Source organism: Miscanthus floridulus, chromosome 1, assembly GCF_019320115.1.
Source record: "Miscanthus floridulus cultivar M001 chromosome 1, ASM1932011v1, whole genome shotgun sequence".
NCBI classification, from domain to species: domain Eukaryota; kingdom Viridiplantae; phylum Streptophyta; class Magnoliopsida; order Poales; family Poaceae; genus Miscanthus; species Miscanthus floridulus.
The window spans coordinates 22,969,245-22,995,796 of record NC_089580.1 but is presented as its reverse complement, the minus strand read 5'-3'; the positions used below and the strand labels follow the sequence as shown (position 1 = coordinate 22,995,796).

Sequence of the window (26,552 nt, the reverse complement as noted above, 5' to 3'; positions counted from 1 at the left end):
CGCCGGTGAGCACCTGCTTGGTGCCCACCGCTGGTCGCCCTCCTTTCCGTTCCGGTGAGTCGTTTCCTGGTTGTCTCGTGGGGTGCTCTCCGCATGTGCCTTCTTCTCCGTCCTCTCTCAAGGTGTGCCTCTGCCCTCTCCTCCTCTCATGGAGTTCCCCGGCCTTTCGTTCTCGCCGGGGTTAAAGATCCAGGCTGACATCGGCCCCGTTCGCTTCGTGAAAAAACTAAGCCGAAACACTGTTCTGATTTATTGTGACGGAGAAAATACTATTTCGACTGAAAAAAAATAAACTAAAAAGTACGGAATATAAGAGGAGTGAAAGAGGGCCGGTCTCTCGGCCTGGATTTAATTAGTCGGCGTTCTTCCTTTTTGCCGCTTTTGGCCGCTCCAATTCCGCCTCTCCCCTGCATCTGCTGGAGTGCTCTTGCAAGCCGCTATTGGTGGCTCTGCTGCCCAGTTTAAGGTCTCTCAGCTTGGCGTACTTTCAAGTTCATTGTTTCGACCAAGCTTGTGGGTTTCTTCATTGCCAATCTTCGTTCGTTCCTTCAAAGTCTTGTTCTTCCTCTGGGGCAATGGCGGTCCTAACTGGCGTCGTGAGCTTGACTTTTACTTGCTTGAAGAAGCCAACTCGTGGTCCTCTGCTGCTTCTAAACCTGACCGCAAAACCTTTGATGAAGCTGTCAAATCTCCCCCTCGCTCGGGAGCTAATGCGGTTCCCTTGGGCCAGCAACGTTCCCTTCATGCTCCGGCGCGGCGCTTGGTTTTCCATGGCATTGTTTTTCCTTACGCCGTCGCCCCTGGTTCTTCTTCCTCTGCTTCGGCCATGGCTCGGGACACGCAACCGACAATGGCATGCAGCCGCTGCCTTGCTACTGGTCACTGGTGAGTCAATTGCAGAGGCCCAATACGTTGCCGCGCGTGCCGAAAACCCGGGCATGTTGCCGCTGCCTGTAATAACTTGGAGATCTTTGGAGCAGGCAAGGATCTTGGCAAGCCCAAGAATGGAGCGACTGATGTTTTGAAAAAATGGTTTGGTATTGATGTTTCTGGGCGGCCCTCTCCTTCCAGCCCGCCTGTCTTCAATTCTTTCGCTGACATGGCTCGTTCTTTTTGGCCCACGAATAAATTTGTGCCTAACTTAAATGTGGCTGGGGCGATGGACGGCGCGGTGCGACCCAATAGCACTCAGTCAGAAGGTTGACGATTTATATGCGGCCCTGGACCCCTCCGCCTGGGAACTCTCCGCCCCTTCGTATACCTGCCGTTTGCATCCCTGCACGGCAACTGTAGACAGTGGAGAAAACCCCACGCCTCCTCTATAGTTCGCTCCCCCCACCACCGCTGTCCTTCCATCTCTGCAAGATTTCATGGTGTTCCAACGCTCCGATCCTACTCCCTTTATCCCGGAGAACCTGCAGTATGAAGACATTCCCAACCGGGAGTTCATGGTGCGGGCGGTGGCTCCTGTTCGACCGCCGACGAGGAATGAGAATCTCGCAATCGTCACCATCGACCCTCTACCTGGTACTTCCCTTCAGTTTGCTGCTGTTCGTGGAGTGATCAGAGATTTCTTGCATCTAGAGAAGAGGGTCACCTTTCTAGACATCCAGCCCATCAATCTGGGGCAGGCTCTTGTTCGTCTCACTCATACCTTTGATCGGGATACGCTAGTGGAGGAGAGTCCGCATGTTTTTGATAATGTCAATGTTACCTTCTGTAAGCATGATGAGGGCAGAAACTGGCGTAGGGCTAAATTTAATCTTAAGTGCTGGCTCTTGCTTTTGGGATTTCCTAGTGATTATTTTTATTGGTCTGAAAGGCACATTCAGCAGGCTATGGGCAATTTTGCTAGGGTGCTATTGTATGAGGCAGACGAAAGATACTTGGCCAGATTTCTAGTTAGGTCAAGGGTCAAGGATGTTTAGAAGGTGCCGCAGTTCATAGTTTATGAAGACCCGGACACCATTGATGGGGAGTCATGGACCATTCAGTGTGAGGTCCTGCAGCATAGGCCACCGTACCAGGGCAAGCTCCACCTCAAGAGGACCCCATTCCTGAAAACTTGAATCTAGAGTTGGGGCTCCCCTTTGATTTCTTTGGACACGGGCAACCTGTTAATGGGCCAAATGCTCCAGGCAATCAGTTGTAGGGGCAGGAGCAGGGTGCTTGGGACCCCTAGCCAGCAGAGGTTCAGGCCCAGGATTAGCAAATGCAGGAGGCCCAAGAACAAGAACCTGAACCTTTCATGAACCTGAATGAGCCACCAGTACTTGAAGAGCAAGTTGCTTTTGATTTGAATTAGCCCCCAATGAACTTGGACTTGGATCCTGTCATAATCAATCCTATCCAGCCCCTTCAGGATGGAGATTTCATAGAACTCAATGATCTCCAAGGCAATGAACAAGTTCACTATCTCCTGCAACAAGATAATGAAGTTTATCAGCTAAATCCTCAGGAGCAGGAGCTTATGGCATTAGCTGATGAAATTCATCAAGGGGATGAAGCTCAGGCTATTGGCAACAACTCACCTGTCATACCAGCCTCACCTATTTATCTGCAGGTGGATGAAGTCCCGTTTGATCAGCTAATTGGCTCTGAGGATGAGCAGGAAGAAAACCTTGTTGAGCAGATGGACCAAGACATGGAGCAAGCTAATCAACCTGGCCAAGCAGACATTCAGGCTGTTCAGATTGGAGCTCAGGTTGCTATACAGGACCAAGATCAGATTGCTCAGGCCGGCACTTTGACCGATCCGAGTGGTCTACATTGGCAGCAAAATAAAGCAGTCGCATCGCACGCAGGATATGCTAGTTTAACCGATCCCAGCTCTATTGACCGGACGGAACTCGAGAATGTACCACATGCTGATGCAACTCTGCGCTGAGCTGAGCATGCCCAAAGAGGCAACTCGACGACATAAAAATTACGCAGAAAATGGCAAGACACGCATGGTCCATCTCATCTCCTTTGTCATTGTCAACGGCGAAAGCTGCGTCAGGTACGGATACGGCGAGTGAGAGGAAGCGGCGTATCCGGACAGTGTAGCTGAAGACGCGTACACCGTCTGGTAATATAAGTGGTGCCAAGCTGGTCTGCACTCTGCAACTGCAACTCCACCTTGCGTCCTTGCTTACAGAAAACCCCCGGCCGTGCATCGATCTTTCTCTCGCAATTCACACGGGTCACGGGACAACCATGGCGGCTGCCTCCATGAAGCTCTCCCTCACCTTCGTCCTCCTCCTCTCCGGTATGTATGCTCGGCTCCATGTTCCATCCATCAAGTTTCTTGGACCTTTCCTTTGAAGGAGTGCACGTTCTGACCTGTGAATCGATCGATTGTTGGTACGTTCAGCGCTCGTCGTGTCCGGCGAGATCGGAGGAGCCATGGCAGCCGACTGCTCGACGGTCCGGTGCATCCAGGGCGGGTACATCACCTGCGACAACTACCCGTACCAGAAGCTGGACGGCTGCGCCTGCGTCTGCGCGCCCAATAACGGCCGGAACTGCGTGCTCCACTTACAACTGCAGCGACAACAAGGAATAGCTAGCCGAAGCCGACCGACCGATCAGTACGTCTTCGAGTAGAGTCGAACCAATAAATGCTTCAAGCTGTACCCTGTCGAACAATAACTACTGAAACGAGTCGAATAATGCTGCTAGCTCTGGGTCATTGCATTGGGCAGCTAGGTGTTTTGGGGCGAACGAAACTGATCGACAAGATCAGATGAGTGTGTTCATGCATTGATGCATGTCGCATTAGATGGCTTTCCATTAGCAATGCATGGAGCCCACCCGTCAAGACGGCTTTTCATTAGCAGATTGGGTATGTAGGGCCTGCTTTAGTTCGCGATCAAAATTTACCATGCCAAAGATTTGATAGCTAAAAGTTGAGTAAAAAAGTTCAAAGATTTAGCAAGCCAAATGTGATAAGTTGGTAAGTTTTGGTAGCCAACCAAATGATAGCCAAAATCATGACTTGTCAAATACCTGGCTTAGTAAATTTTGTAAGTGAACTAAGCAGGCCCGTAGTTCGCACAGTCAAAAGAACGCACTCGAATAAAGGTCGCTAGATCGATCTGAGGATGCACTGACTTTTTTTTTTAGAGTTGTTCCCAGCCTAACCGGTAACACAAGACAGTGACGCATCACGTACGGCGGCATCGATCACATTATTCTCTCACTTCGCTTAACACTTCCTTCACTGATGTTGCTCGCTTCTCATTCTGTCCTCTCCAGACTCTTGGTGACGTTTGATGGCATTGTGCACTTGGGCAAGCGGCGAAGTAAACAATTTTCTCAGTTCACTGTTTATGATTTGTGAAAAACGATGGTTCGAACTTATGCCACGAACTTATATTTTTGTATCTCCGTTTCCCTGTCAATCAAACCAAAGTGCAAAAAGGGAGGCCGCGTAGACGGACTAGAAATAGCATCTCTGCACACAGAAATCAGGATGAACGGTTATGAGTTGCAGACGGACTCGCTGTGTTACGTGGTTTGTGTGACATCACTTGTCATAAATTATTAGCAGCTTCAGCCCAAATCGAACCAAGGAGAAAGCATACGTCTCCATTAAGCCAATAGAGCACATTAGGCATTGACTGCTCCGGCGACTTGGCTATTAAAATACTACGTGCAAGTGCAATTGGCGTGAGCCGTGACTGTGAGGCAGTGCAGTCAGAGGCGTGAAGCTCCATCACGAGAGGTCAATTCAGATTTCTAAGCAATGATCGGATGCGACACTGGAGCTTGTGAACTGAACTTCACAGGATCGAACTGTGTAGGTTCGGTTCGATTTAGGACCGGAGCTGACCGTCAACAATCTATACCGTCCTGTGCGGTGTATCCGTTTTATTTCCAGACATCCAAATGTGACCAATCTTTTACACATCATGGTCTCATATGCACGCTCTTGAGTAGGGGTTACTGCTTAGTGCCTGCTTTTTGCAAAGTCAAAAGGGAAAGTTCTGCAAAGATAACTCCATGCAAAATCAATAAAAAAAGAGAGGCAAAAATCAAAGATAGACTTTGTTTAGGGCGCGTTTAGTTGGCAAAAAAAATTTGGTTTTGGCTACTGCAGCACTTTTTGTTTGTATTTGACAATTAGTGTCTAATTATGGACTAATTAGGTTCGAAAGTTTCGTCTCGCGATTTCTCACCCAACTGTGCAATTAGTTTTGTTTTTCGTCTACATTTAGTACTCCATATATGTGCCGCAAGATTTGATGTGACACTTTAGGGTGAAAATTTTTGGAATCTACACAGGGCCTTGCTTAAGAAGTTAAGGCCACATTTACCCAAACAAGCCCGAAAGGACTCCAAGAAGGAGACACCGGCCACTGTCGCTCTAATTTTTTTCCGCCGTCGGATTCTCGAATCGATGGCCTAGATCTCTTGAAGCTGATTCTCGTCCGGAGCAGCTTCCCGTCGTCCTCTCCGGCTTCTTCGAATTCTTCGCACTCTTATTTACCTTATACGGCTTCTTCTCAGAATCCAGCGAAACGAATATAATACCCAGCTTCGGATTTCCCTTCCCAAGACTTCTGCTTCTCCTTCCCCTTCCTCGCTCTCTCTCGTCCGCTCCCTCCCTCTCCCGATCCCCCTTCCTCGCTCTCTCTCGTCCGCTCCCTCCCTCTCCCGATCTCTCCCGACGCGCGGCCAGGGCGGCCACCGGCGCCAGCAGCGCGGCGCGGCGAAACCTAGCTGCCTCTTCTTCCTCGCCGGCCCCCTGCGCTGCATGCGGTCCGCGCCCGCTCGACGAAACCCTAGCTGCGTCTTTCTCGCCGGCAGCAACGGCGGCCAAGTTCGCCAGCTTTGTATGGCGGTGCATCACCATCTTCTTCCCCTACCCCTCTCCTTCTTCCTCTCCCTCTCCGTGTGGTGCCGAAGGCGCGGTACGAGGCGAGCACCCTACCCGGTGCGAGCGCGCACCGTAGCGTAGCGACGCGCACGTGCGGTGGCGTGGGCAAGCGTGCGCCCTCCATGCGTGGCCATGGGGCGGCGCAGGGCCGGTGCGCCCTCTGGCGGGCCACGTCGGTGAGCGCGGCTTTGGGGCAACTGGGCGGAGCGCGCCACGGCTCCAACACGAGCAGACCAACAAGGACCACCTCGTGGCTTTCCCGGCTATTCCTCTCTCGCCCATCTTCCCCTTCCTCCATTCCAGATACTTATTGGTGAGGCTCCATTTTTCTGCCTCCCCTCGTGCTCTTCCTGCTGCACACCACAGATGAAATTATTTGAGGGGTATTTTTCACCTTTGTCCCTTTCCTCTTTGGTCTCGAGGATTCCATTCGAATCCTCTTCGATTCTTGGTGATTCGAACTGAATCTTCTCCGATTTTTGCGGATTACAGGAGGAACACGCTGATAGAGAAACGAGGTACTGACCAATCAGTTCTTTTGAGGAAACATATAAGCTGATGACTTTCTTGTGCTTTTGTCCAATCTGTAATTTTCTATGTATATGGCCAGATACTCCTACAACATGATCAGGTGATGATCTATAATATCTGATGATTACATCATAAATTATGTCTAACTTTTACAGCAATGATCACGGGAGATCTTTCCTTCTTGTGTTTTTCTTTTTCTAGAATTCACCGTATTTTCGGTGAGTTCCGTTCTTAATGTTTGACTGATTTGGTGTGTTCGAGTTTTATTAGAATCAAATTGGGTTTGAACCCATTCCTGGTGAATTTTTGACAGCCTCCGTTTGTACACTGCATACTATTGTGCTTTTGAAACAATGGTTTTCACATACACAGCAATAGCAAAAGCAGCACTCTTCTAATTTTCAGAACCGTGACTCCTTCCCAGCAACAGTTACCTACTCATTGTCCTTATCTAATTTTCCCACCTTTTATTGGTTTGTTTTTTTTGGTGGATTTGAGAGTTGTTTAGTCAGCAGGCTTATGTACTGTTCCGAAACTTATTGAGAAGCAATAGTTGGCAGGCTGCTTTGGTTTCTCAGTCTAGCTGCAATGCAGCGTGTGCTATTCCTCCGACCGCCAGATAGCTGCTGACTGAGTTTGGACAACAGTTCAATCCGCTGAACCTGGTAGCTGCATCTCCTTTCAGTGTTTTAGTCATCGGGAAGTAGTAGGATTTCGGTGCCTGCAATCTACCAGGAAAACATCAGTTGTAGCTAGGCCAATATTATCTATGCACTCCGTAGCTTGTGTAACAAATTTGTACTATTCTGGAATTCCGAATACAGGTATCTTATTTGCATTTGCTTTTTCAGTTCCTAATTCCCATGACTCTACACAAAGGAAGTTATCAGTCATGGTTGATCCTATCCGTTTTACCTTGAATCGTTGCATCCATTGTAAAATGCTTATCTACTTTTTCCTGTTTAAAACTGAAAGCTGAGTGCTGATCAGGTACTTCTTTGCATCCATTTAGAATCCACTGTTCTCTATTTTCATACATAAAAATAAATGTATTGTCTTCTATCTCCTGCTTGTTTCAAAGTTCTGCTACACACATATTAGAGGTTCATAGTATGATAGTACAAGTCTTGAATTTCCATTGGTAGTTCTAGATTTGCTTACCACATTAACAAGCAATTTATCCATTGCAAACTTGGGATCAAAAGAACAAAATCAATGATGCTTTGTACATTCACTAAAATATTGTGTTTCTTGTGCTTACTCACACTTAAATTTGAAGCTCCCTCTTCATGACACTGCTTAACTGCTAATGTCGATTTATTGTACAGAGTATTGCTTCATCTGGTTGATCTGCTATTTTTTTTATAATGCCTCTTCTGAGAAGATTACATTTTAAGTTTACATAAGCTAGCCTTGTATCTTGCTTCCAGTAATTTGTTAACATGGTGATACACTCTATTTTTTCAGAGAAACAAGAGCCAGTGAGGAAGCTGATGGAGACCTCAGGTATCTATGAATCTTTTTTCTAGATCTCTGAATGTCTTCCCTCCTAATGCTACAGCTGTCATATCCTCCATTAATTATTATATGCCTTTAATACGTTGGGGCTAAAGAGAATTCAGGGTGTAGCTTTTTTAGAGCAAAGTGGTGCTGGAGGTTTTGTCGGTATCAAATTGAAAAATCCTGAAATGAAACGTGTGTGTGCTTCTATGGAATAATTGCATTATGGTTCTACCTCTGCTTTCTATTAGGTAACTAAAGGTACCTGTACAGATAAAAAGTGGTATGCATTTCCATCAATTTTGTACCATTAAATGGTGCATTAACAACCTGTGTTCCCTGGACTAGATATAGTGGCCTGATCCTATTCATGGCTGCTGATATGCAGGTTTTTTTCCCTTATCAGGATCTCGGGTTGATGATATTTGTAGCTCATTCTAAGGTATCCTGTTTCTTTGATGTTAGGTTCTCATAGTACATGCTCATTTCTTTTTATTAATCTTACATATAGTGCCATGATCCGTTTCATGGACAAGTGCTCTGCCAATTTCAGTTTTTCAATGGTTCTTCCATAAACATACCATGTCACAATTTTTTGAGTGCCTCATCTAACCCTCTATTCGGCTGGGGCCTCCTGGGCAGCCAGCCCGGACACGTCGCCCCCAAATCCCTGATTGGTCCAGCCGTCAGCTCCAGCCTCTTCTATTGGTCCACCTCCGCTGCTTCCTTCACTTGGCCATCAGCCGACCACGTCGCTAGAAAAACCCTAGCCACATCTCCTACGAAATATCTCCCGTCTCCCCCTCGCATCGGCAAAAAAAAGAACCTTCTCTCGCTCTCTCCGTCTCTCTCGATGCCACAGCAACGCCGGAGGACACCGGCCGCGCTGGCGCCTCCGCCTCTCCACTTCCCCTCTCCTTTTCTCCCTCTCTCCCTCCTCACGCGCGCGGTGCGACGATGGCGGTGGCGCGGTTGCCGTACGGACGCGGGCCCTGCAGCGCGACGGTAGCGCGAGGCGGCACGCACCGGCAGGCCAGCGGCACGGGCGGTGGCCGCCCCCTGCGACGACGGCGCATCGGCGTGGCTGTGGCCATGGTGCTGCACCCTGCCGCCGGTCCGTTTGTGGTCCACAAGTGTAAGTAAATGGTCTTATTTCTTTGCTTTACGGTTAGGGATTCACTAAGATTTGGGGATTTTGATTTCTATGGTTGTTGTTCTCAGTGTAGATGTGCTTTCCTATTTAATTGTGGTACGAAAAAAAACACCCAGTATGTCTGGAGACTGAATATGCATGGTTGCCTCTAAAACTTTTTCTGGTATTATGAATGATGAACTTGCTAGGATCACGCAAAGCAAATGTTATATTTACATAGTCTACTCTACGAAATTGATGGTAAATTTATTTAGTTCGTCTTTGAAATTTCCAATGCAACATATATATGTTCCATGGTCTACACTTGCCGTTTCAGTTTCTCTGTAGTTTGTATAGCTGATGTGAGGTTTAGCCCGCAACTTAAGTATTTACTTCCTGTTGTGTTTTTTATAGCTAATATACATGCTCTTCTTACAAATTTATTATAGCACTACAATATTTTCCCATCAATCTATCTATTTGATTTCTCATCCAATGTTGACTTCTCTCTTATCTGTGCACTCTATAATCATAGTCATACTACTTTTCTTTTTTCCTTCTTGTGACGTATAAACGGAATTCACCCATATATGCTTCTGTGCAGAACCTCCCATTTTTTTAAAAATTTGACACGTCGCTCATTTCATTGACACCAGCTTTATGTACTCTAATTGTTTGTGTTTTTTTATGTACCTTACGATCCGAAAGGTATGCCACTTCATGGTTACAAAAATGTTGCTCCATTTTTTCTATAGTGACTCTTTTTTTTTGGCTTCCAGCATGATTCAGATTCAGGTACTTATAACAGTTGTTATGCCTTTTCATAGTCAACATTGATTTTCTTGTGTAGTTTCCCTTTGTCGATATGTGTAGACTGACTGTCAATGTATTCTTCTTATATACGTATATAGGAGTAGGCCATTTCGGGTGATATTGTAGGTTCAGAGGTAGACACCAAGGGTCAGCACATACGGCAAGGTGCTGCGTTTGTCAGATAGGACAATGCCATTTCTGCTGCAGTTTTAGATTGCTACTGTCCAGCTTCCAATTGGAAGAACAAACATATGACTTCACAAAAAGATCTGACAAACTGACTGTGATATTTATTCTTTGCATTCAGTTCCAGTTCATCTTGTGGTTCGTACTAATTAAGAGAAAAGAAAAAGACAGTTCTTCAGCCAATACAAATGCCTTCATGCCATAGCCCAACAAGTATAAACCAAATTTGCACTGAGCTTAAGCATAGTGTGAACTTACCTATCCCTACGAACGCGCGCAATGGCCGCAGAAGGTGTGCGCGACGGGATGCTCCTGCATCGGCACACCTCCCCGCTTCCCACGCGCCGGCAGCGCGCGGTGCGTCATCGTCACCCCCCGCATCCCGGCGTGCCAGCTAGGCCCGCGCCTTGGTGGGGCGCGACGGCACCCCTGGGCTGCGGCGCAGCCCGCCCTCTGCTCCATTCGCTTCTTGCCGTCTCTCAGGTGAGACAAGACACATGTTTCTCTCTTTATTTCCCTCTCTTGATTGCTACAGGTTCACAGGTTCATTCCATTTGTACCAAAGCCAGGTCCTTTACATGCTTTTGGCTTCGACATAACTAGGTGTGAAGTGTGAAAAAGAAACCATGGATACGCTGTGTTCTTTGCTTCGATTTACTAATGTGTTTTATACTGATTTGTACATCCTAAGATTAAATTACCACATGTGGACTATATGCTTGCCGTGATGTGGTAATATGCCTTATATTATACTGAAGGATTACATCAATTGAATGCCTCTAATTACCGTGTTTCCTACTACGTAATCATACCATTGTATTTATTACAGTGATATTTTCCTGCCAAGGATATTGCATTCTTAGTTTATTAGTCACATCGATTTGAATTTACGAGCACGTTGAGGTATGGAGCTAATGCACACCATTTTTTTCCCAGTGCTGCATTGGATCAGCGATGATGTCAACTCTCCTATTTTCAATTGAGAGGGTGGCATATTTTCTTTCAGTGATCAAAGTAAATTATCTGAAGCCATGCAAATCTACTTCTATCATGAAAAAAGGGGGCAGAATGGCCACTCTTGGTAAGAAAAACTCGTCCAATGTTTTTTCTTAATACCTCTAAGTCCTACTGTGCACTCTGCTTCATAGATTCTATTTCTTCTGTTATTCAATAACATGGGTTTACAAAATCCATTTGTCCTTTTCAAATATATACTGATAGTTTAAAATAGTGAGAAAGTTATCGTAGCTTATTGACTTATCTGAAAACCATTGTTCCATTCTTTTGCCAAAGTAATTGTTATTTTCCTGTGAGATGACACAAATAGTATGGTAAATGCTTCCAACAATTGTTTCTGTTCATTGCCGCTTGATTGCTGTGCTTCTCCTATGATTGTGTCTGTGGGATGCCTGTTATTTGAGATCTTATAACAATTTGATTGGTTCAGTAAAGTTGTTTGGGCCGTTTACTGCAAATATATGCTTACTGCTTGAGCTCAACACATCCGGTGAAACAACAAGGGTGGCTTCTAATCCAACAGCTATGTATTCTAATAAGACAACAGTCATGGTATTTAACTATAACACCATCTTGCTACAGATTTCTTATACATTTACTCATTATCATACTGGATAACAAATTGTGTGGTTGGCATCGTTCATTTCGATTAAGCTATATACCTATACACTATGATTTGCTATTTTTTAGATGCTCTTTCTACCTAATAACTAGGTCTGTTGTGTACGTAGTTCTATTTGTCAGTGCAATTCTCTATTTTAGTAGTATGTGGGGTTTCTTTTATCTCTTTTCGAAGATATTTATATATGATTTCAATATTTTTTTCCTATGCTCCATGTAGGTCTGAATCATCTGGAGTTGAGGTTTGGGTGGGTTCTCTGCACCTAAATTCTCTAAGATTTGGTTAGTGCCTTCAAGCTTTCTCTCATCCTTTATTTTTTACTCTTGTGTGTGCTATTGTCAGCTTAGATGTTTATTCTTTCTTTCAATAGTTCTTCAGGACCAGGCTGTTTATTCTTTCTTTCAATAGTTCTTCCTCTACTGTGGGTACCAACAACAGCATGTAAAATGCAGAGTAGTAGTGAATTTCAAAACTCTCGTTCGAGATTCCTATACTCATGCTCAGGTAACTGAATGATCTAATGTTTTGGAATTAATGATCTGCTCCCTTGTCCTACACTTCTAATGAAAAAATCTACGTGCTTTACTGCTGTGACAAAACTATTTACGCTAAATGATTTTTTTTAATCTATACAGCACACATGCCTGCTGTGATTTTGAAAGGATAAATTTTCAAACTAGTGCAATGTTTTCGTCCTGTTGGTTCCCTTCTTGGCAGAGAAGTTGGTACTGGCTAGCTGGTAAATGTCTCATTCCACAGATTTATCAAGTAGAAGTATTTTGTTAGTTACAATTTCTTATGAACATTGATTCATTAAGATCAGAGGTGCAGTGTCATTTCAATTGTATAATATACCTACTATTTTTTCTGGCATTATGCTATTCATCTATTTCTCCATGCTTATGGTAATTACTGACGCCACATATACAGGCCATTTAATCATACGATATTTTATATTTAGCCAACATATGCAGGCTAGGTTACGATACTTATGTTCGTTGGTGCTTTAGATAGTGTAAATTGAAAGCATGAAAAAATCTCTCTTGCAGCATGTCTCTTCAGTTTTCCAAAGTTAATCATCTACAGTTAGCTTTTAATATTGCAAGGTAATTACTCTCCAGGTTGCTACCATGTGCCAGTTGTTTGCATATATTGGGGAAAGGAAAGTGACATCATTTGTGTTGCTTCCTTTCCGAATCATAGTGTTCTTCTTCTGTATTTTATGTGCCTTGCTTTTTGACCCCCGTGCTTTATCCTTGAGGCCGCGGCCTGTCACCAGCTAACATGCTTATGAATTCTATGTGTTTGTGGAGCTATTCCCATTCCAGGTAAAAATTAACTAATCCTGTTTTTTAGGACGCCTTCCTCTTTGTCGGTTTTCGATGTCTGAGTTAGTGCCATTCATCATATGTGCCAGTTCGTCTTTTGGCTAAATATTTTTGTCATTCGTTACTTGCAGTTTTTGGTTTAGGTTCCCTTTTCTTCTAGCATATATTAGTACTTCTTAGACTTTTAAAAATTCACACTTCTACATTTATAATAGAAAGCATACATCCCTACAAAAAATTATGTCAGCCTAAGTGTTAAAAACTATCATGTGTAAAAACAAAAAAAAGACCCATCATGACACCTTAATGACAAAATGCTGCTCTCTTCCTACCCAGCCTGCTACTGTACTTTGCCCCCCCCACCCCCCTCCAAAAAAAGGGAGAAGATATAATTAACCTATTTCTTCCCTAACGTTTACTAATTCGTTATGTTCCTTCCTATAGCAGGTGCACTGACGGCAACCAGCAAGATGCCTGCTCCAGCGTTTTCAAGACATGCGAATGGTTATATTTCCAACGGCAAAGGCACCCGTCGTTCCCTTACCATATCCACCCTATGTATATAGGAACAGTCCCAGGCTAAAAAGAACCCAGGCTACTTAAAAAAATGACGCTCGAACTGATCTTTGTATATCATATCGCAGCTTCAGGTGTAAGTAGCCTACTATGGCTGTGTAATGGCACCGACTATGTACCAGCTGTTTACTTAACCACTCTCCGTCCATTCTTCAAAGAACTACATACATATGTTCGGATGTGAACTACCAAGTACCATGCTCAAACTGGTATTCTTGTGTCTTTTTCATACATCCAGCATATTTCCTCCGTCTTCGAAATGTTTCCTGGTGTCCTCCTACGCGCGCGATGGCGCGCGCCTTCTACTAGTCCCAAACAACTTCACATGATGACCAAGCTTCCTATATAAACTTCACTCTTGCGGAGAGACTACACGCACAGAAGGTACACGACATGGCTTACCTCAAACCTGCTCTGGCTCTCCTGCTGTGTGGTACGTAGCTGTCCCTAGTCCTCTCCTCTTCCTCCAACACTTTCTCGGTCTCCTTCATGAATGGCCTCATCGACGTTTTTTTTCTGAATATTGCAGGGCTCATGGTCATCGGCTGCTCCATCCAAACCACGGATGGGCATGGCGGGCGAGGGCGAGGTTTTGCTCCCTGTACTGCCTGGATTTTGAGTACATGACCTGCAACTCAACGGGCACCAAGCAGCTGCCGGGCGTGTGCAACTGCTGCTTCGCTGCCCAGAAAGGCTCCACCATCCACCTCAGGAACGGGGCCACGGGGGAGTGCAGAAATGCCCTTGAATTGAAGAATCTCGTACGCTCTATATTGTATGGCTCAAAGTAGTAAGACCTTGCAGTTTAATAAATGGCATCCATAGTGTGTTACTGAAAGAAGAACATTTCAGTTGTACAGGTGACACTTGCGAAAATAAAAGTATCACTGAAAAACTTTAGGAAACATATAGTGAAAGGGGAAGTTACAGAACTGCGCAAATATCAATTACAAATAACTAGTATAGTGCCCGTGCTAACGCTACGGCTTTATTCTGGGAATCACATGAAAATAACCAAACAACGAAATTTTTTGATAGTTTAAGTCACACGCAATGGTACATAACGATGTATTTATCTGGAAAACACGCATGCATAACAAGGCATAATAAATTCATGTCTGACATATCTATCCTACTAATTTATGAGTTTAAATAGATCTTACAGTTCCCCAGGGATCATATGTACATTCATTTGCGCTGCTCTTCAAAATGTCAACTAAAAATTCCGTCCTCAGTGAATCTGACCTCTGCGAATGATATAGATAATATATAATAAGTTAACTTACTGATTTGGTAGATAACATATAAAATATACATAGAAATATTTTACGCTTACTATGTTGACAAACGACGATAATCTTTCACCATTCCACAACTTTAGGTAGTTGTAGATAAGGAAGCCTGCCAATTTCCTGGAGAAAAAGAGCCCAAGTGTTTATTTGTTGTAGTTAAATCAAATCACTATTTATTTGATGGTAAGATAAGATAAACACAATATAAGTTGTTACCAGTCCATAGCTTTTGGAAGATATAGTTTTAATTGACGACGCCAGAGGTAAACATTATCTTTCCATGCAGGATTGACCAATGTCATGGAGAAACTGAAATAATTTAAAACTATCTCTAATATACCATTATATGGCATGATTGGATCTAGACCCGAGTACCATAGTTTTGGAGAATGCGGATCTAGAATGTGCACAATTTTGTTACCCATGTCAAATATGAATAAAATATAGTTCCTATCTCGAAAATATGGCAATAGAATTTGTAAACAAACAAAAAAACCATAAGTGCAATACAAAATATAAGTTTTCAAAGGAGTTTAATGAACATATATCTTAAAGTGCTGTAATTTTGTATTTTGTAGTCCCTATCAAGCCTGCATTGAAGCAATTTTGCTAGTTCTTCATAGTCTATCCAGTCGCAACACCTTGGATCTCGTCCAAACTGAGTTCTCGACTGTTGTTTTTTTTGCAACAATTATCACTATTTAATTAATGATACAACTAACAAATGATTTATATACATTAGTGAAAAATTATATCAACTTACAGCAAACTGGAGGTCCATATAGTGGTATTTGTCTTTCTCCAACGTAGAGGCGTTATTGGATGCAGCCATCCAAACAGCAAGGTTCAAGCAATTATGATCCATCTCCATATTCTCGTTTAAAATATCGCCAATTTTTCTACGAGTTAAAGAAATCGGATACGGTCGTGTGCTTTGGACCCATTCTTTGCTAAAAAACCAGGACAGCAAACAAATGAATTATCGTAGCAGTTGTAGCAGGGGTGATGAAAAATCTTTAAATTAGAACAAAATAATTTACTTTAGAATGACTTACTCTAAAGATTCAGGGTCATTATTCAACAGGATGCATGCACGAAATGCAGACAATAGGTCTTGTTTGTTTGTCCATGTTGTTGTACCCGACAGTATCATATCTATTTCATCTGGATTATCGAGCATTACAACATCATCATCAAGATTATTGTTGTCTTCCATATCTTGCTCATCATCCTGTAACCCTCTCGCTGTGTTTAGCGTGGAGTTATACAAGTTCGCAGGTAGCTTCCTAAAGTTACTTATATCGTCCTAAAAATATGAGCAAGTCGTGATTATTAACCAAACCAAAATAAAAAATATTTAGAAATATTCTTATGAAATTACCTGGGTCACAGCGTCAGATAAAGTTGTTCCAGTCCAGTACTCCATATAATTAAGCATCCATAAACCGCAACTTACACTGTGCAAATATTACAAGTAAAATATGAGTGATACAGGTATTGTTGCTGGTGTGACAATGCCATGTACACAAAAGGTATAGTTGATCTTTTACCCATCTGTTTGCGTTCTTTTAGTGATCATATGTTTAGTTGGCCAAGATGACACTTCGATACCGTGTTTCCATTTTTGTCGGTCCAGTTGGATATGCTCTGCTACATGCTTTATCATTCTTTCCATTCCTATTAACTTTATGACCGAAACACCAAGTTTTAGAAAGGGAATATTAAAAAATTTAAAAACAATATGTATGTATGTATATCAATCATAAGCCACACCGTATATTCGAGATCTTGAAAGTTTGACATTTGGTCTCCGAAAGAGTCCAAAACATGTATCTCGCCTATTGAAGCATTAACAATCGCTACGTACCAGTGAAACTTCACAATGTTTATAGGAAGGAACACCTGCAATAATGGAGTTTTATCCAATTTATTTATATTTCTTTTAATCAACAAAAAGTAGCATCTATTAGAGTTTGTGGTCAAGCGTACCATATCAGCCTTCAAATAATTTTGGACCCATGTTTCAACCACGTCATTTCTGCTATAGTTCCATGTCGTTGCAGGGGGCTCTCCATCACGATGTAGCAATTGAGTAATAAAGGTGTTTTCTAAGTAAACATCTCCACCTTCTCTATGGAGCAGGTGTTCTTCATGCCGCATCAATTGGATGTACGCACTTATGACCTGCTGGTTTGTAATTTGTCAATTAAAAATTGGCATATATTTTGCATGGACATCAGCTAATGCAAAAGCAGTGTTAAAATGCTTACAGCGTCATTCACTTGCACATCACCATTTAATAGGCAATCCATGTCATCTCTAATTACCCAAGCATCGTCAATTCGGACAAGTAAACTTTTTTCCTTTTTTCCTTTCATGTAGTGAATTACCTTGACATCTTCTTCTGTACACTCATAGTCTGCGTTGAAAATAATTTTATTAATTAATTAATTTCAAAAAAATAAAAAAATAAGATACTATTGAAGAAAATGACTCACCTGAGGCAGGACCTTTGCATTATTCGCCTTCTTAGGTTTATTATATTGAGGAATCGCAATCACATCCTCGTCAGCATGCTTTCTGGCTTCGTCTTTTTTTATATTAACTATTTCTAGGACATCGTCTTTGATTTGCTCTTCTTCTTTGATCCGCACTTCTTCTACATCTCTATTACTTATCTGCATATGCAATATTATATTATTAGTGGGTGATGCAACCCATATAGATAAACATGAGTGAGGATATGTGAGTAGCTTGAGAGTTCCTTGCGTACCTCATCCTTGTCAGCACGCTTCCGCTTCCTGTCATCGTGTGGCTCTAGATTTAGTATTATTTTGCCATCGTCTTTGATCGGCAATTTTTCTATATCTGTATTAATCTGCTATGGGATATTATAATAAATGCTAAATGTTGTTTTTAATATTAGTACCTACGTATGTACTGACCCATATAGATATATACATACACTGACGTTTTCTTTGTCTCCGTCCTCGGCATCTATCTGAGAATTCCCAATAGGTTCCATTGATACCTCACTCTCTACATCCTTTTTCATTTCTTCTGCGTTCACATGAGAGATGTCGAGGTCTCTATTCCCACTGCCCAATTGTGGCGAGTTGCACGTTGTTGACACTTCATTCAACTAAAGATTGATAGGGAGCAACCAGAGTACAAGTACGGACCGTCATTGGGATCCAGTTCACATTGCTCCGGCTCCATTGACGTTGTTGGCGGCTGGTCGCCACTCGCCATTGGTGTAAGGTACCCTTTTCTATAATGCCAAAATAGCTTAAATCAGGGTTCCGGATCTCCGTTTTGCAGAGCATGGAGGCAAGGCAAGAGCGAGCATACCAGGCGTGGCGGATGCTCGTCGTAGTGTGCGACGAAGACCTCGTCCGCTTGGAGTAGGGCTGCTGCGGCGCGTGTTCGTCACGTTGATGCAGATGACCTCCGTAGGCGTCGATGTGTCTCTTCCCGGTGGCCGTCTTCGACGAACTCCTTTTATCACAGGCGGGCGAGGACGTGATTTGGGCGCGCTAACGATGTTCAAAACAAGAAAGCAAAAAAGAAATGGCAAGAAATAGATATTTATAGAAAGAAAGAATAAGAAAAGGAATTGATAGATATATCTTGCATGCAGTTTTTGGCGCAAATCAAGCATCACGTCAAGATGACTGATTTGCATTTCAATGCATGCGTTCGAACATGGGCCTGTTTTTTTTTCTGAAACATGGAGGTGAGGGGGTGTGAGAAGCCTCCATCAAACATCGTTTCTGGGCCTTTGGATTTGACGTAGATCTATTATGAACCCTTTGATTTTAATAGAGACAAGTTTTCAATTATAGTGGAGATTTTCAATTATAGTGGAGATGAAAGGCAGAGTACTGTAATGTAACTCTATTGAGACGTTATAAATGGCATAACTCAGCCACAGCCCATTCCAAACATCAGGACGGAGATCTACAACGCCAAAGTCCAGGCTGGATTATATAACAAAGAAATATTTCTTTGGGAAGAAACAAAAAGTGGATTTTCTCTCTACAAAATGCAAGTTCTCAAAACAAAAATTTCCACGACCAGGTTGGTCACAACCCCTGCTGTTACAAATTTGTCATATACGATGCTAAATTAATGAAATATGGGATTCGCCTGGAATGACTTGGAACTCGGAAGTGTCATATAAGATGTTATCAAATTATGGACATCGCTTGGAACTCGGAAATGTCAGAACAGGCACAATACTCCTGGATTTAGTGAGTAACTATGTCTTCTCCTTGGTTGCTTTGAATAGTTTGATAACATTTTCATACACCACAAACGTGAGGGAAGCAGCTGGAAGGTTTTTCAGTAGATTGGACGTGATGCCCCTATAAAATCCATGGACGCCTTCATACCTGCAGTAGAGATATACACCCAAAAGCACATCAGAACATCAATCCCTTAATTTAGAACAAAGGTTATATTCAGAAGAATTAAAGAACCATCCCTCTCCCCAGTTCAGAATGTCACACTAAGCATAATTAATTCCCCTGTGATGCCATGATACACTTGCACTGAGTAGACAAGGACATTCAATTTTTCAAATTTCTAATATTATGTGCAGATGTGGTGGGCAAATAATTTGCAATAAAACTCGTCGTTGTGTTTTAAGGCCACTTTAGACTTAAACTACTCTTCTATAAATATATTTCATGGTTCTCAGTATGCTAATTACTGAAGGGAAGACTGTAGACAATTAGTAAGCGCAAATGTAGGTGCGAACTTGGGAAAATCCAGCAAGCACATCTACTTCATACTAGAAGCACCAAGTCCCTACATATGACTAAGAAAAGGTCTGATATAGTAGTGCTATTCTGAACATTACATAATTGAAGATTTCAACAGCACCACTAAAGTCTTACCTTGCAGTTTCCTTCACTACATGCCAGCTATTTGAGTACTTTGGAGTACCATCAGTGCCAGGCCGTTGCTGGAAAACACATAAGAATTATAAGTGATCAAAACTCGGAAGAGATTAAAATAAAAAATAGTATGGACATGAAAATTTTCAAACTGAAACCTGCAAGCGGGCTCGGATGACCTGCAGATTACAAAAACCTTCAATTGATATATGTTCAATGGGAAGGTAGAATATACCTATGGAGTTTATGAGAATATAAGTAGGAGCAAAAGAAGTTGCCTGGTAAGGATAAGTAAGTAGAATAGCAGCTACTTTTGAACCAGCCCCAAGTACCGCAAAATCGATGGAATTCAGCTAAGCATTAAGAGTGAAGAGAATGGAATATCAGACAAAGTAGTAAAGGCCCACAGGATAGTAGATGTATATCTACATATGTTATTGGGTGGAGTCAAACAATATGATACTGCATAAACTATTTTCACAAGTCATAACTAAATGTTCAATTCTCAAGTTTGACAATTTCACAAACTGCATAATATAGAGAAACAGTGTCTAAATGTGTGGAATGGCATGAAAATTCTAGATATAAGTACCATCAACAACAGTTTAAAGAAAGAATATAAAAACAACATAATTAATAATTTAGGGGCACTGAAATACGTCTTTATTGAATCAAGTTAAACTGGATATTTAACACCCAAACACACATTTGATCAGTTAATACCAATGACTCCTCGCCTCCTCTGTTGTCTGTCCTTGATTGTGTACTTTTGAAGAATATCATAGCTTTGCGAAGTTCCTCATAGGCTGTGAACTGTATTGCACCATGGGTGACCTTTCATGAAGAAACATGGAGGCATGAACTAGATTTATCAACCATCCATATATATACATAAAACAAAAGAAGAATAACTAAGCACTCTAAAAGCGAACATTCTTTGACATGCATACCTTCACTAACTGAGCTACTCTAAAACATGTCTAGTACATCAAAATTAAACTTTCCAGACCCAACTACTACAGCACTCGCAATAGAGGGAAAAGAAGCTTGCATCGTGGAAATCTTGCGACACCCAGGCATAATATTTACCTTAACTTATACTCCCTCCGTTCCAAATTATAAGTCGCTTCAACTTTTTTGGTACATCCATTTTGCTATGCATCTAGATATAATAATATGTCTAGATACATATCAAAATAGATGAACCAAAAAAGTCAAAGTGACTTATAATTTGGAACGGATGGAGTACAATCTTTCCATACCCAGAACTAAACATGATCTCCATAAAAAGGTCAGGTTCAAACAGGATAGTTATATAGAAAACACACAACTATCCATTGATACTATAATGTGGAATTACAAACAATGATCGCCAAGTTGAGTTACTGGAGGATCTTATCTCACAACCATAAATTTGATAGGTCGCTTAGCAAATCTTAAAGAGGCTAAAACTCAAACTTCAAGTGTTGATTGTGAATTAAGTGCTATGTATTGGAAACATAATTTCATACCATCGGGGCATACAGCTAAGAAATGCTAGAGAATAGAAACCTCAAGAATGAATTATAGTACTCCACTACTGTAACTAGCAGTTATATGAGTATAGTTGTAGTTTTACGAAGAAATGCAGAATAAACTAAGATAGCAGCAGTAAATAGATATACATACCAGCAAAAGCCCAGGTCCAATTCCTCTATAAAGTGCAAGAAATCCCTCCTCTCTTAGAATAGTTCTCAAAGCATCTGGCTTTACACAAACAAGTAAGCAAAGTTACCGATGTATAAAATCAAATATACACAAAAGAATATGTGAACAAGGAAGAGCAGAAATAATTCACTGAAAGATATATCAATAATGTTGTGTCTGCAGGTTCTGCAATGGCAGTTAACTTGCATTAATAGTCCTAGAGATAATTAGGACGAAAGAACCTTCCCCAATAAGAATACCCATTTACCTAAATAAGTAGTTAGTTTTCTAGGATATGAATTAATTATCTGTACTTATCTATGGAATAGCTAGGTTACTATTTGGATTTATTACATCCACAATTGTTAGGTGAATCTTCTGTATAAGGGGGCCCTACTCAAATCACCATTGTCAAGCAGACTCCCATTGCTACATCCTACACTACAGTTCCATTCAACCCCACATCTCATCAATTAAACTTCAGAGAGATATTTCATAGAATTAGAAGCAGCCCTTTCTTTTCTAAACCCATGTGAATAGGCATAGCTTCTAGAACTTCTACAGAACTGAGAATAGCACAGGTCATGCTAAACAGAGTACAAAGTTACACTGTATGATGTGTTTTGCTAATTGCTATACTAGACTTAAAAATATGTACAGAACAATATGAGTTCTTATTATACAACATTTAAAGGAGGCAAATATTACCAGAAAACCCAGAATACTGAGAAGTATGGTGTTTAGGTGTTTGCAGTTGCAATCTTGTTTTCACCAGCCATATGGGATTTGTAAACATGGAAACCTGTATAGTGTATAATAACAATAAAACCAGTTTCATGAAAAATAAATTGACATGTTTAAATGATGAAAAGCAAGATAGATGAATAAACAATGCTACGAAAGTACATATGTTAGTAGTCAAAACAATCATAAAGGTAATGCATAACATAAAAGGCCTAGATACACATTGACGGTTAACAGTCACGCCTAAATCTTAAGGTTGAACAAACTGGAAACAAAAGGCAATCCATAACATTGATCATTTTAGAAAAGATAAAAGTCATTGTACGAACCAAAGCACCTGCTTCTGCAGCTGAGATGAGATGATGAACTGGATGAAGCTGGTCATCCTTCCTCTGTAAGTACCTTTGTTTAGCCCTGTTATAACTTTTAAAAAAATGCATCTCATGTCAATTGAAATGCTAATAAACATATATTATAGGTAGCATTCAGATTGCTAAAAATTAAAGCAGCCCAAATTGGTAACTGAGACACTTGAATTCTCAGATAGGAAGTGAAATCCTGAAAGTAGCTATTTTACCTGAGTCTACTTTAGTAGATCCACAGAAAAAGAACACACCGCCATTATTCAAAGAAGAGGAAATAATATAGTAACTTACAAAAAGAAATATAAGCCCCAGGAAACAGTTGATCCAAGAACTGCAGGATAAAACCCTGCATAAAGTCCTCTCAGGCCCTACAAGAACTTGAATAATTCAGAAATAGCTTATAGTGAATATATCAGAATCTCTCAACAATCTAATCGTTAGGAGATCCTATCTTACAACGAACACTTCAACAACATCAAGAGATGCAACCAATGAACATCTGGAACATTGAGTTTCTAAGAACCAAACTTCTTAAAGCAGGTGATTTCTCATATGTACTGTACACAAGCTAATTACATGCAGTGACTTGCAGTTTATATGTAATGCACACACTTCTCGGTAAACCATGCTTAACCCTTTCTACACATCTAAAATGTAATGATTTGCGTTATTGCATTTGTGTTCACATGTTACATCAGCTTTGGGCAAGCACAAATAAGCACACGTTTGACTAGTTTGAACCCATTCTGAATCAAATTTGAGTAAATTTGTCGACTAAGGATCAACTATTAAGCAATTTCACCCGTACATAGAAGGCAAGTTCTATTCCAACTTTTTGGGAAGCATCACATACACAAATAACCCAAACTTTTTCGCAAGGCTAAGGATGATTTTCTGGAGACATTCACGCGTCCATTAATCATTCCAAGGAAATGTGGTAGGAGCTGATGATACCTCAGATCGTGTGATGGTGTACACAGCGTGCGCGGTGTTCCTGTACGGAGGCACCTCAGACCACCCCCTCCCGCCGCTCACTGCACGCCAACACGAGAGAGAGAGCACGGTTACCGTTCGTCGCTCTTCGTCTCAGTCTCTCTGAAGTCCGAGAGTATATGGGCTGAGGGGAGGGTTACCTTGGAAGCGGGTGCGGACGACGTCGAGCGGATGGAGGGCCGCGACCGTGGTGAACCCGGCGGCAGCTCCAGCCGCTGCGTTCTCCCACGTCCATGCCTCGGCCTCCGCCGCCGCTGGAGAGGTCCCCGGCGGCATCTCCGGCGAGAGGTAGCCGCTTCGCTCGCGCCTCTCGCTTCGTGAACTTGGGAGCCGAGGCCGCCGCCAGATTGTTCAGGAAGTCGATGCTGCCGCGGCCTCTCCAGGTAATCAGGCTCTCGTTTTCCTTCCCGGACCTTTGGGCTGTTTGGATGTGCAGTGTGCTGGACTGGCATATACTGGGCCTGTTTCTGGGCTGAAGAGATGTTTCTCAGTCCGACGCACCTAGCACCGGACGCCCACCTTCACGGGCACGTTGGAGTCACCTAGTCCACGTATCGTTTCGATCCCGACCAATCTCGTTCGATTCAGATACAATGCGAATAGAGCGTGGCCCGTCCTCCCGCCACGCCACCCATCCCCCGCCGCATCCCATGGGACCACCTATCCGATGCGAATAGAACGAGCGCACCCCCGCGTGCAGCCCGTCCTCCGCTACGCCGCCGTGCCTAATTGCGTCGCCATCCCATGCACGCCCGTTGCCCTCCACGCCCCATCCTCACCGTGCTCCATCACCCCGAATGTCCAATGAGAATTTTTTCCATCAGAAGATCTGCTACAACACGGAGCAATGCAAGATGCAAACATCATAAGTATTACTTGTTTTACAACATCAGAACAAGGCAACTGCAACAACAGAACAAAGCTACTGCAATGCGAGATGCAAGATCAAGAAAAAAAGACTAATGCAACAAAGAAATATTACTTGTTGCAACATCAGAACAAAGCTACTGCAACAACAGAACAAAGCGCAATGCGAGAAAGCAACATCAGGAAAAAAGACTAATGCAATAAAGAAATATTACTTGTTGTAACATCAGAACAAGGCTACTGCAATGCGAGATGCAACATCAAAAACAAAAAAAAAGAGACTAACGCAACAAAGAAATATTACTTGTTGCAACAGCAAAACAAAAGCTACTGCAACAGAGCTCGCCGGAACCCTAGCCATCGCCGCGTCCCTCAGATCTAGAGGAGGAGGAGGAGCAGGAGGGGTCAGATCCAGAGGAGGAGGAGCGCTCAGATTCAAAGGAGGAGGAGGAGGAGGAGGAGGAGGGCTCAGATCCAGAGAAGAACTGACCTACCTCATTGGAGCCGCCGCCGTTGTCCTCGTCTTCGGTGGGAGGAGCGGGAACTGTGTCACTGGGGGTGCGGGGTACCAGTGGAGTCGCGGGAGGGGGGAGGGAGCGCCGAAAGGCGGGCGGGGGGGGGGGGGGGCAAAGAACTGGGCACGGCGTCCGTCCCGGCGGGTGGGGCGACAGTAGAATGGAGAGGAACGGCTGCGGGAGTAAGTGAGGAGAGGATAAGGGTGAGGATGAGTGCAGGAGACGGCGTGCGGCAGGGGCGGGTCGGGTCGGTTCGGCGTGGCGCGGCTTTGGGTGCGTCCGTTCCCGTCCGGACGACCGTGATATATCATTATCGTTTTCAGTTAGTTTGACAATCCTGGCTGGACTTAACTTTGACCGTTTAAAACATGGAGTGTTCCTTAACTTTGACCATTTTCACGTCATCAAAAGAAGAAAAGAAACAACCATTTAAAGGGATTTTTTCGCAGACAAGGTATGTAAGATTCTTAATTATGAATGCATGTATACCGCTATGGTTGACTAGACCAGCAAATCCTCATATTAACAAAGTCAACCATAAATATAAATACCTCTACCCTATGACGCGCAGATACTCCATGGGGTCCGATATCCCGTATTCGATGTCCTATACTGTAGTTGTGGTTTTATTGAGTTGTTGAATCACTTATTTACTAGCACTATGTGTTTTTCATATTAAATCATGTAATTTTGTTATTAAAAAATTTCCTAGACATATCCCCCTGTCACTCGTTTTTTGAGAATTGTGTATCCGTGTATCTGATACAGGTCATATCCGATACACATATCCGTATCTGGACAACATGGCTCTACCTCTAGGAAACTATGACTAAATGAATGGACTTAAGACTGACAAATTCATCATAAGACCCTTTACCTTATAAACACCTATGGGAGAACTAGATAGGAGAACTAGATAACATATCCTAAAATTGGTAAATTCATTAAAAACGCATCCCTATTAACAGAAATAGCCATACTTATGAGACCGGTCACGTGTATACACAAACTCGTGAAACACAGAAGATCTTATAAATTATAGTATTTAGGTCCCATTTGGTATAGCTCTACTTTATTGATAGAATAATTTTTTTTAGCTTCAACTTCACGAAAAAATTATTTTAAAAACTGTTTAGTAAATTAGTTTGTCGAGAAAGTCGGCTGGCTGGTCAGCCCACTCACGCCAACACTGTTCACATAAACAGTGTCTTCCAGCCGAAACAGTATTTTGGCTTATTAAGCGGCCAGCCGAACACTCCCGATATTCTCAACAGGCGCTTTCCCGTGATACGGGCTCGGTGCTCCTGTCAAGTGGCACGCACTCGTGTAGTCGTGTGTGACACGATTCATCGATCGGGAATCCTTTTTCTCGGTGACCCTCGATAGCGACACACGGGCTCAACAAAAGTCTTGCTGCGAAAATGCAAAATGCAGATACCGGATAGAGTCCACGGAGCGATATGGCTCTTTATGATCACTTTACATGGTAGTTCACTCCTCACGTGCCGAGAAAACGCACCTTGCCCAACGGCGCTCACACAAGGGCTCAGCCTCACAGGGACAGAGAAGAACAATCTTCGCGTAATCAGGTGGTTGGCTCCGGATGAGGTGGCCTTTTGTT

General features: G+C 42.8%; 2 protein-coding genes and 1 long non-coding RNA gene across 5 annotated transcripts; 1 reads left to right on the top strand and 2 right to left on the bottom strand.

Moving 5' to 3' along the window:
• Nucleotides 1-6,254: 6,254 nt before the first annotated feature.
• On the top strand, nt 6,255-12,199 carry LOC136455605 (uncharacterized). The gene is made up of 6 exons (XM_066455567.1): nt 6,255-6,381; nt 7,862-7,900; nt 10,315-10,508; nt 10,962-11,106; nt 11,473-11,594; nt 11,884-12,199. Exons 2-6 carry the CDS (start codon nt 7,888-7,890, stop codon nt 11,887-11,889), a joined length of 480 nt encoding a protein of 159 aa, XP_066311664.1. The 5' UTR covers nt 6,255-6,381; nt 7,862-7,887; the 3' UTR covers nt 11,890-12,199.
• A 4,045-nt stretch (nt 12,200-16,244) lies between these two features.
• Nucleotides 16,245-17,038, bottom strand: LOC136476050 (uncharacterized). Its single transcript, XR_010763396.1, has 3 exons — nt 16,850-17,038; nt 16,411-16,762; nt 16,245-16,317 (listed from the first exon to the last, which is right to left on the bottom strand). It is a non-coding gene; the product is annotated as an uncharacterized lncRNA (long non-coding RNA).
• A 1,872-nt stretch (nt 17,039-18,910) lies between these two features.
• LOC136476039 (folate transporter 1, chloroplastic-like) lies at nt 18,911-23,912 on the bottom strand. 3 transcript variants are annotated; one of them, XM_066473711.1, is made up of 11 exons: nt 23,690-23,912; nt 23,511-23,590; nt 22,848-22,924; nt 22,521-22,614; nt 22,156-22,249; nt 21,430-21,503; nt 20,485-20,595; nt 20,040-20,114; nt 19,920-19,940; nt 19,762-19,829; nt 18,911-19,254 (listed from the first exon to the last, which is right to left on the bottom strand). In XM_066473711.1, the coding sequence occupies exons 1-11, from the start codon at nt 23,823-23,825 to the stop codon at nt 19,122-19,124; spliced, it is 963 nt and encodes a 320-aa protein (XP_066329808.1). In that variant the 5' UTR covers nt 23,826-23,912; the 3' UTR covers nt 18,911-19,121. The 3 variants fall into 3 exon arrangements, with proteins under 3 accessions (XP_066329808.1, XP_066329813.1, XP_066329817.1); XM_066473716.1 differs by lacking the exon at nt 20,040-20,114 and having other exon boundaries at nt 19,116-19,254; nt 19,920-19,996; XM_066473720.1 differs by lacking the exon at nt 18,911-19,254 and having other exon boundaries at nt 19,756-19,829; nt 19,898-19,940.
• Between the last annotated feature and the right edge of the window lie 2,640 nt (nt 23,913-26,552).

Bases quoted from the DNA above. Each gene is read 5' to 3' on its own strand.
- LOC136476039 (XM_066473711.1), bottom strand. From the start codon at position 23,825: ATGCCGCCGGGGACCTCTCCAGCGGCGGCGGAGGCCGAGGCATGGACG. The intron at 22,615-22,847 runs GTAAGTTACTAT...TTTTTTTAAAAG, and splicing joins TGGGGCTTATATTTCTTTTT to TTATAACAGGGCTAAACAAA. The intron at 21,504-22,155 runs GTAATATTTGCC...GTGTAAAGCCAG, and splicing joins TCAGTATTCTGGGTTTTCTG to ATGCTTTGAGAACTATTCTA.
- LOC136455605 (XM_066455567.1), top strand. The intron at 10,509-10,961 runs GTGAGACAAGAC...TTTTTTTCCCAG, and splicing joins CGCTTCTTGCCGTCTCTCAG to TGCTGCATTGGATCAGCGAT. The intron at 11,107-11,472 runs GTAAGAAAAACT...TGATTGGTTCAG, and splicing joins GGGCAGAATGGCCACTCTTG to TAAAGTTGTTTGGGCCGTTT.